Source organism: Cinclus cinclus, chromosome Z (genome assembly GCF_963662255.1).
Source record: "Cinclus cinclus chromosome Z, bCinCin1.1, whole genome shotgun sequence".
NCBI classification, from domain to species: domain Eukaryota; kingdom Metazoa; phylum Chordata; class Aves; order Passeriformes; family Cinclidae; genus Cinclus; species Cinclus cinclus.
The window spans coordinates 52,071,702-52,082,719 of record NC_085084.1 but is presented as its reverse complement, the minus strand read 5'-3'; the positions used below and the strand labels follow the sequence as shown (position 1 = coordinate 52,082,719).

At 39.9% G+C, this 11,018-nt stretch overlaps 1 protein-coding gene across 1 annotated transcript in view; it reads left to right on the top strand.

Annotated features, from left to right (window-relative positions):
* The first annotated feature begins 733 nt into the window (after positions 1-733).
* ADAMTSL1 (ADAMTS like 1) overlaps positions 734-11,018 on the top strand; it is a 385,383-nt gene continuing 375,098 nt past the window's right edge. The window contains exon 1 of the mRNA XM_062513020.1: positions 734-808. Within this exon, the coding sequence (XP_062369004.1) occupies positions 734-808 (75 nt within the window). The remainder of the gene's footprint in view (positions 809-11,018) is intronic.

The following is an 11,018-nucleotide window of genomic DNA, read 5'->3' as shown; positions in this document are numbered from 1 at the left end:
CTTAGTAAGCAAGCATGTCAAAGAAGGCACCACGGCAGGCGGGGGCCCTTCCTGGATCTGCACACTCTGCACCTGCATGAGTGGCTATGCCTGCCTACCTCGTGCTTGCCGCAGCATCCCGCCCTTGCCAATATCCCCTGCTCCCGCATTAACCATCCAGGCCTACGTGGCCCATACCCGCCTGCATACTCCGTCCCTGTCCGCGTGCCCCACGCCTGCTTGTGTGCCCCAGCCCCATCTGCCTCAGCCTGGAACGCCCATCCCAGCCTGCACGCTCTGTGCCTGCCTGCGCGCCTCGCTGCTGCCCACACGCCCACCCCTTCCCGAACATCGAATCCTCGCCTTCGCCCTCTCTGCGTTCCCCACAGCTGCCTGCACTCCTGTCTCTGCCCGTGCCCTCCGTCCTCTCTCGAGAGCCCCGTCCCCGAGGCCGCCCGTCTCTACCCTAGCCCCCGTGCTCACGGTCCGCGCCTCTGTCCAGCCCTGCCCGCTCCGTCCGAGCCCCGGAGCACCCTCCGGGGCGGCGGCGGGCGGGGGCGGACCGTCGTGGGCGGCTCCCCGCCCCCGTCCCCGCCGCCCGGCACCGGGGGGCCGCGCCCCCGCGCACCTCCCTGCCCTGCGGGGCCCGGAGGCGCCGCGCATCCCGCGCCGCTCGCAGAGAGCGAGCAGGGGCGGCCCGAGGCAGGCGGAGCAGCGGCCCCGCTGCACACCGGCGGAGCGCCGCGGGAGCACGATGGCCGCGGGGCAGAGCCGGGGCACTGCCTCCTCCCCGCTCGCCCTCGCCCTGGGGCTCCTCGCCGTCGCACAGGTAAGGGGGCCCGCGGGCCGCCCGCCCGCCTCTCCGGGACGCGGCTCGAGGTCTGCACCTGCGGCTGCCGCGGTGGGCTCCTCCTCGGCCGGCAGGTAGCTGCCGCTGCCGCCCGCAGCCCCAGCCCGCACGGCGGGCGGCCCGCAGGCTCTGCCGGCTGCCGGGTTGGCCGAGCGCACGTCTCCGGGAGCCTGGCGGGTCTCACCAGCTCCCTGGAAGGGAGGAGGATGGAAGGAAGCGTCCTTATTATAAAAGTTACGATGTTGCGGAACTTTTACGAGTGTCGGGCGTGAGGTTCTCAGCCCGCTTCATAGCGGGGAAGTAGTCGCCAAGATGCAGAGAAAATCAGAGTCCCCGCCTGCGTTTCTCACACGGGCGCTTCTTTTCTAAAGTCGAGATCTGAGCCGGGGCCCTGAGTGTGGGCTTCCCTTGGGTATAACTGACGTCCTCTAACGTGCTTTACAGGTAGTTTGTTTTGCTTATTTGTCAACTTGCCATAACCCAGCTTCTATCTCAGACTCTAGCCAAATAAAATAAAGTAATGATGATGGTAACAATAATAATTAAAAAAACCTCACTGAGGATGCACCAGTTACCGATCTGGAGACATTTCATGAACTCATTTTCAGCTTTGTTTGTGCCTTAAAGAAAAGGAAGTGTAAATATGGCTCTCTTAAACCGTTCCCACTTGATTTTGCTCTTAAATTTCAAAGATGAATTTTAAAAGAAGTAATAGCACATGTCAATAACGATGATATCTTTGTAATTAGGGAAATATCTTAAATCTCTCAAGAAAACAACAAGCAACACTTTATTAAAGAAAAAAATACAGGATTACTTGAAATAAACTTGCATAATTCTCTGTGTATGCACTCTTGGTCTCCTTCTGTGCTCCTGAAGTGCGTTTTCTCCACTCTTGAACCTGTGTAGTAACTGTACATCCATGGGCATGTCAGCCTAGTCATCTGAGTAAAGCTTTTAGTTTTGATAGAGAAACTTTTGTGTTAGATTGCTTTGCCTTCTGTTATTGCACCGCTTTGGATTTCATTCAAGGAATCTATTCAAAAGCACAATGGAATGCCATGAAGGATGAAGTGTAATGCCAGCCTGCACCTGAAGGTATGTGTCCAGGACTGGATCAAACTGTCACTGCAAGAGTTGTTAAAAAATGTTGCAGGGTGCTGTGGTAGCACTGGTATCCCGGGGATGCCCAGACTGGCCCTTAGCGACCAGTCTCTAATGACATCTGCTGTCTGTTCTGATACAGGCCACTGGAACTGTACTAGCTGTGATCCTGCAATGGAAACCGCATCTGTCGCTTCATTTAATCCTGCCACCAATTCTGTTCTCAGCGCTGGGATGGAGCTGATCTCCCCTGGCACTCTGCTCTATCCCTGCTTATCCTGGCCCTGTTGCACCTGCTTTGCCTCTTTTTTTGCAAGCAGTTCCACTTTGTGAGGAACTAAAATATCTTCTTATTTATTTTTTACATGCAAATACAGACTGTTCAGTCCTACATTGGAAAATTGTGGTGTGAGAGAGAGGCAGTGCAGTGGTTTGGGGGCTGATAGAGGCCGTTTAGTTTCCCCTGGCTTTTTTGTTGGATACTTAGTTCCAAGAATTTAATTTGTCTGTTACTGAGGTAGTGTTACTCTTGAAATCGCATTTCTGTGCTGCCTCCTGCCTCAATATCAAATATACACACAGTGCAAATAAAATCAGTTGCCCTCATGGACAACATTTCCTAGGGCCAAGAACATAATCAGCTCAGGAAACCTCCTGTTGTTTTTCTTGTATTTGTAATGCAAGATAGTGGAATAAATGGGGATTAAAGTTATGCTTCACTGAGCAGCCACAGGTTATGCCTGCATGCCTATATCACAAAAAATATATTTATAAAGCAAATGCAATTCTGTATTGCTGCATTCATTAACTTAAAATTTAAATTAAATTAAGGCAAAAAATGACTTCTCATTTACTAAGTATGAACATATATTTGAGGCTTGGATGATACTTCTATACTGTTCTATATTATCATAGAATGGTTTGTATTGAAAGGGACCGTAAATATAATCTGGTTCCAAATTCCCTGACATGGGCAGGGACACTTTCCATCAGGCTAGGGTGTTCAAAACCCCATCCAGCCTAAACATTTTCAGGTATGGGACAAAAGAACATGCTAAATCCTTTTCATCCCTTTTTTATTTCATTTTATTTTTTTAAAAAGGAGAAATAAATTGAGTCTTTAAATCATGTGTTGTTATAACTGTTTTTATTATTATTTAAAATAGTTAGGACTATTTATAAGCTAGATTACTATTATAACTAGACCAAACTGGGTCTTCTCAGTAGTGATAAATAGGATCTATTAATAACTGTAGGTCTGAACTCTATTTTCAAGCTGTATTTTGGAATTAAGTTCAAATTTACTTGGGTTGACATGTGCTCCTACTGCATTCTCAGTTCAACATTTCTGTGAAATTTCGATTTCCTCTTAATTTTTTTCCATAGTTTTAATTGCTCCAACTTTTTTATTTTTTTTTCTCCTTTGGGACTATAAATGAATATATTACCCTTTAGTGGAACTTCTCCTATTAGAGTGATTCTTCTCAGAGGTATTTATTTTTTATTTTTTTTTCTTTTTAAATTTGTGGTTACAATTATAGTACATACCTCAAGAAGACAATCTAACCTAGCATCTAAAATTGCATTGTACATAATAATTATTGTAGCAGAACACAGTTTTTAGCTCTGCCTAAAATGTCATGTATGAGCTTTGTGGATAAAGTGCATGTGCACATGTGTTTTATGGGCTGACTGGATATGAGCAGGTTTAGGTCTGGAAAGGGTGTAAACAAATGAAGACCATTGGTAAACAGATTTTGCATGGTGGTCATTGTATTCTTAGACTATTTGAACCACATATTTGTTGTATGCTGTTCTATTTTGTATTTATATTGTTGTGCTTGATACAGTGTACCCTTTTTATGTCCACAACACATATTACAAGGTGGAAGGAAGTGAAGAGATGGTGTTTTGTGTATCAGGAAATAGTCATATGAGGAAGAGACCATATTTTTAAAACACGTGTGTGTAGTGACAAAATAGTAAATTGTATTAAGCAGTTACTTTTATCCTTCCCCAGAAAAATACTTGCCAAGTGAAAATCCACTGAGTCTTGCTCCATTGTCCAGAGAAGACTATAACTTCCTTTTCTATTGGCTAAAGTTGAAAATAAAGCAAAGATACTGAAAATAAACACACTCCCTACCTTTGAAAAACTGACCATATTATAGTAAGAAGATCAAAATACTTCAGTCAGGAGTAATTTCAGATAAGACTGCAGGAAAAATATAAGACAAGGACAAAATATTAGGATACAAGTACTTTATTTTTATGGGTCAGTTACTCAGCCAGCACTAAAATATCACCGTGTGCCTACTTGCTTCATGTAGAATCATCTTGAAAGCAGTTTGTACACACCTTGTAAGTTTGTACCCACTTAAAAGACTTGTAGTCTTTCTAAAATAAATCTTGGAAGTATTGTGATCAAAATAATATTAATGAACCTAATTATGAATGGAAGTGTTGAATTTGAGCAAACTGAAGAGTGCTTTCATCTTGTTGTGGAAAGTTTAAATAAACTTCTGTTACTTTAATGACTAGAGTTTTCTTTTGAGCCTTGTAATAGATCAAATGGTTTCCTGGTTATATCATCAACTCAAGGCAAAAAAATCAGAGTGAGGTATATTTTTTTACATCATCATCTGACGTGTTGAAGTTCCCATTGTTTAACCCTCCCTTTCCAGTTAGAGTCATGGAATCATGGGCTGGATAAGGTTGGCAGAGACTTCTAAATATCATCCTGTCCAATCCCCCAGTCAAACAGGGTTCCATAGAGCAAATTGCCCAGGATCATGTCCAGGCAGCTTTTGACTGTCTTCAGAGAAGGACACTCCACCACTTCTCAGGGGAACCTATTCCAGGGCTCACCCTCAGACTGTCCTAATGTTCAGAGGGAACCTCCTGTGTTGCAGTCTGCAAACGTTACCTCATATTCTGTTGCTGGGCACCATTGAAAAGAGCCTGTCTGTGTCTTCTTTGCACCCACCCTTCAGGTATTTATATACATTAATAAGATCTCCCCGAGCCTGCCTTTCTCCAGGCTGCACAGTTGCTCTCAGTCTGTCAGTCCAGTCCCCCGTCATCATTGTGGCTGTTTGTTGGACTCCTCATGTAGGGCCATCTCTCCTGTGTGCTGGAGAGCCTACAACTGGACACAGATCTCCAGGTATGGTTTCATCAGTGCTGAGTTGACAGGAAGGATCATCTCCCTCAGGCTACTGGAAGTCATTTGGTTAATGCAGACCAGGATAACACTTGCCTTATCTAGTTCAAGGCAAACATTGCTGGCTAATTGTCAATTTTGTGTCTACCAATTTTTTCTTCAGAGCAGCTCTTTACTTTAAGAAAACACTTTGGGCTAGCGTTTTTACCATGGTGGGCCAACTTCAACCTGCAGTACACCTGGCTTCAACCAACTGTTTTTAGGAAAGCTTAATGGAAAACTGCATTGCCATTTCTGATAATTCAGGTGTATGAGATATAATTTAATTTAAAGCAGTTATTTAAAATTATGAAAGTGAGAATAATTTTGCTTAAGTTACAGATCTCTGAGCATACAGCTCACTAGAGATTTAAGCCGTCAGCATTTTCACACGTTTTCACAGGCCATATGTGAATATGTGCATACGTCAGGGAAAGAAGTGATACTTCCTCTTCTCCTGTTGCACCAGTCAGGTTATTCACAAAATGCTATTACATATGGATCTTACAGCAGTCATATTTTCAGGGTAATGGGTATGTACAAAAGTAGGGTGAATCAAAGGTTTGTGAATTCTTACTGCAGCTTAAAAAAGAGCTACAGCAGGTTCAGAGATAAATGTAAGGGATAGGAATATTTTAGCATTGGTCTGATTGTACAGTTTCTGACAAGATCTCTGGAAATATTAGTAGTTCCTGTTGTGTATGACCCCAATAAACCCCTCTTCTGTAATAGCTTTTGCCTCCTGAAAATGAAGGGAAAAGAGGAAATCAAACTGTATTTCTGTGGTATCTATCTGATTTGAATTTTTATCTCTCTCCTCATTTAATGATGAAAGCCAGATTTCACAGGTTTAAAAATACTGCACCTCTCATGAATATTTCCTTCAATGATTGGGTTGATAATGCTACCATACAGTTAAGTACAGACAGGGAATATTCTGTGATCATTAATGTGTGATAGCAGAATTGTGTGATGAATATATTTTTCAAAAAATGGAGGTATAATTTTTAATAATTTGAATTAGATTGCTAGTATTATGTTCTGGTTTCATACCCCAGTAAATTGCTTCTCTTAGAATAGAAACATAACCTATGCATTAAAAAGCATCTCTGTTCTTGATGTAGAAGTTCACATTGGATTCACAAAGTGAACACTACTAGAGTTTATGGGAACCTCAGAGGATGTACCTCAATAATTTTACTCTTCAGTGTGTTTTTGTTTGTTTGTTTGAGAGTTTTTGGTTGTTTTGGTTTGGGGTTTTTTTTTTCATGAAAAATAAAACATGCCTTGCCTGTGATCTAGAAGATAATGAAATGATCTATAAGATAATGAAATGTGATGAAGTCTTCTATTGGGATGATGTATGATGAATAGACTAGCAAGTCATTAGCTAGATTTTGCACCACAGTATTCCCTGTATGTTTCTGGTCTTGTATTTTAAATCCTCCTATAACAGCTCCTGTACAACATGAGTACACGTTGCTATTGTGCACGTCAAGGCACTTTGCATTCTGAGTTTGCAGCTCTTCCCCAGCTGCAAGCAAGATGTTTCTGTTACAGTAAGCAATGTAATGGCAATGTAACATGTCGTTTACAAGACTTGGTGTTTGCCATGTGCATCTGAGTCATGCCCCTATTAAATTTAATTAAACTCTTTACACCCTTTTCAGTCTTAAGGGTATATTTTTTATGCCTTTTGAGAGAAATGTGCAGTCAGCATAATTGTTGAACATGTATGTGCAAGGAAAGTTACCAAAAGGGGGAGAAGTGAAAAGCAAAGTAATTCAAGACCTTTTGGAAACATATCTATGGGAGCTGCAGAAATTATCTTATATTCTGGGATGACTAGATCACTGGTGTTGTTTGACAGAGTTACATTTCTTCAAGGGGAAGAAGCAAAGAAAGGGGAGAAAAAAAGATGCTGCAGTACATAGACTGAACATATAGGTGAAATTGTACTATAACAGTGATTTTTGCTGAACTACAGAAAGCCTGTTTTTTTACAGCATGTTCTACTGAGTGACAAAAGTAGTACTATATGTGCTGCTTACACACCAGTTCAAGACTGGTGTGGGAATGGAGGAGGTGATCTATCAGGACTGTCTGATCTTGGGCAGTAACATCCATCAGAGGATTTAAACAAAGCTTATTCTTGCATCAATGCTTCAGATTTTTCAGAGTTCCATATGGATAGATGTCATAAATAATGACTACATTACATCAGTCCCAGATATGGCTTGCGGAGTGTTGTTTGATACTGCAACTTTCAACTCAACCAAGTTTTTCCAGAATTTTCATCTGTACATTTTTTATTTTTTTTTTGACTGACCCCATATATGTGTATTCTTACAATATGGCATTTAATAATGGAAGACTAAATTTATACAAAACTGCTGGTAATTGTTTCTTTTAGTTTTGACCTCAGATTAAATTGGCATATGTATTGCATTAAATAGAAAGACCTACTTTTAGATTTTGACATTGTTATAGTAATAATGCCATTCTCTGTGTAACTCAGGTGGCTGTGGAAAACAGTTTTTCCTTGCACTGTAATTCTGTTTTTTTTTTTATTCTGTGAAGAGTTGACATGAAGGACAAACTTTCTGTATAAGAATGACAGTGCTACATAGTATAATAGCCAAACACTACTCCTGTGTGGCTACATATCTTATTTGATTTGATTTTAATTCTCTCAGTGGTTTTTATAGAGGAAATAGAGGGTAGCCACACTCATCCTGACTTATGCTAACTCCAGAATAAATGGCTGAGCTGAGATGATCATCTCTTTCTTATTTCTATGGGCTTGGCTATGCTATGTTGGTGTAGGACAGTGGAAATAAAGAAGGAAAGATTTTATTTTTTTTTTAACAAGTGATTTACATTTCATAATTAAATGAGCATAGTGAAACAAGAATTATATAATTTGGGGTTTTGAGTCAAAGACTAGGAAATGGCCTTATCTTTGTATTGTTTTATTTATTCAATTTTCCTGATGTACATCTGTTTGAAACAGTGTGATTGTAGAACATAAACACCTTCAATGGCAAATTTTAAACATATCTGCCCTGGGTAAATCATAGTGAGTTTGTAGTGTAGAAAGGATTTATTATTTGATGACTGGCTTGTTCAAGGAAGCTGGGAACAGGGGTCACCCAAGTGCCATTAATTTCTAATATAATTTGGAAAGCTGACTTAAACTTCTTACTGCAGTAACAGGAATCTGCTAGGCATTGAACAGCTATGCAGTGAAGAATGTTTTTACCTGCTAGAAAAGACACATGAGGGGGAGAAAACAGGAAAACTTGATGCTTTGGTTGCTGTTCAGAGGAAGAAATACAGCAGAATTCACCAGATAGGAAGAAGATTCTGCACTGACCAACCTGTATCAGTCAGGGGACAGCAAGATGAAAACAGATGTCCTTAATATTTCAGGTGGATAATATATAAGTGAATGCACAGTTGATAGTGGGAAAAATAACTGTACTAACTGCATATGTGCATATGAAATCCACAAAATTATTAGACCTGGTGCCTAAAAGATAATATTGGGAAATTATTTGAAGGCTGTAGTTGAACATTTTTTTAAAGATATTTCTACCTAATGTAAGAAAATTTTCTCTGGGAAAACCTGACTTTTAGAGATTTTAGGATTTTTAGAAACCATTCTTGGTCTTTTTGAAGCCTTTCTTTTCATTATGTTTAAAGTAAAAACAAACAAACAAAAATAAAAAACAAAGCAAGCAAAAAAACCCAAAAAAACAAACCAAAACAAACAAACAAAAAAACAATAAAAAAACAAAAAAATCCCCACCAAAACAACCAAACCAAACAAACAGGGAAAAAAAACTCAAAAAACCAAAACAAAACGAACAAACAAATAAAAAAACAACAAAAAACACCCCCAAACCAGAAAGACAAGTTAATTATACTCAAGATACATTTTTTCTTCTGTAGTTGTGTGAAACTTTTTACTTCTTACCAAGTAAAAATGGACCATTCTCAAACTAATTTAGCTAGTGATATCTGCAAGCTGTTCATAAGGTTTTGGTGGAAGGTCAGTGGTTTTTGAGTTTCATTTTTTCCCCCAGATTCACCAGATTTCTTGAGGGGTGGGAGTCTTCTATTATATTTTTCTTCTTACTTATTTTCTTCTTAAATTGTAGCAACAATATATCTGATCAAATTTCTATAACAACAGAGCATGTCTTCCTGGTCAGTCTTAACATGCTAAGATTGGCTCTATCCATGTCCTTATTTCCCTCTCTCCTGAAATAATAGGGGTGTCCTTAAACATGTTGATATATATTAAACTTTTGCATAGAATCTGAAATAGTTTTCCAAGAAATGTAACAGGGATCCTTTCCCCTTCCCCTTCTCCTTCCCCTTTCCTCTTCCCCTTCCCCTTCCCCTTCCCTTTCCCCTTCCCCTTCCCCTTCCCCTTCCCCTTCCCCTTCCCCTTCCCCTTCCCCTTCCCCTTCCCCTTCCCCTTCCCCTTCCCCTTCCCCTTCCCCTTCCCCTTCCCCACCTTCTACCTCCAGACTTTTCTTCCTGTCCCCATATAAGCCTACTCACAGAAGGAGATACTTTGTTCGTAGATCCTGCCACAGGATCAAGCTGAGGTCTTGAATTTCTAATGTTTCTAATGTACACAGTATTTTGAATTTTTCATATGGCTTTTCTAGTTGTAAAAGAGATGAGAATTTATATTTTCTTGTGTCTTTTATATTCTTTGTATGGTTTTGAAGCAGAAACGTGTATGTTCTTTAGGAGGTACACAGCACAACCTAGTTCTTGAAAAAGTTATTCAGAAAAAATTGCAATTTAAATAACTGCTGTGAAAACCACTTTATGGCTTTAATGGCAGAATCTCTGCTAGCTGCATTTTTGCTAGCTGAGTATTTTCAGATTACAGGATTAGTACCTGAAAATTATGTTTAAAATAGTTGAATTTAGACTTTTCCACATGTCAGCTCCAAAATTCAATTTAGCATCTGCTGGGAGATATTTTTCTTACTTGTAATAACAAGATTATATGTCTCCTCCCCAAAGTCTGTATTGTGCAAAATTAAAATCTTTCAAGATCTTTCTCAGTGCTATTGCCATTCTTATTCCTGCTTTAGTAATTATATTCAGCTTTTTCCAAACTATTTACAATTTTTTCTGTAATGCTGGCTAAAATAATGGTCTGGAAATTTCTAGATTTCAATTCAATTTCAATTTCTAGAACAAAAATTAGGAAGAAACTTCCACTGTTTAAAAACTGTGCTATAATGCTTTTGTCAACCCTCTGTAGCATTGCTAAAATACAAGATACAGAAACCAAAGAACTGACAGTGCATCTTTTCATCTGTAGACACCAGTTTTGTGAAAAATTCCATCTACAATTCTTCATATTTGTGTATGTGTCTAGCTGGTTGTCTGTATAATATGAAAACCTTAATGTGACCAAGATTGGAAGTGGGGATATTGAACTTGGTCACTGTGTTTCATTTTTCAAACAGAGTTTTTGGCACATTTGCAATACTTGCAGTAGGAAGTTTTTGAATAGTAGCATCTCTTATGAACTTGCAATGGAGAATGGATTCTTGATTGCATCAAAAGCACAGAATGACAAATATCTCAAGGCCAAAATAATGTTTACAACCATTATTTTGGTCTTCTATGCCCTATTTTAGCAAAGCAGAAGGATTTTTGTTTGTTTTTAAACTTCCTAGAAGTACGTGGGAAACACTGCATGCTGTTCATATTTTTGGTGTTTTGTAGTGCTTTTGTTTCTATTTGCATTTTCTAAGTATTCTAAAATATCTAGATGAAAGACTGTAGTACATATACTCTATTTATAGTACCTTATGTACAATATGTATATTATGTAATATAGTAGTA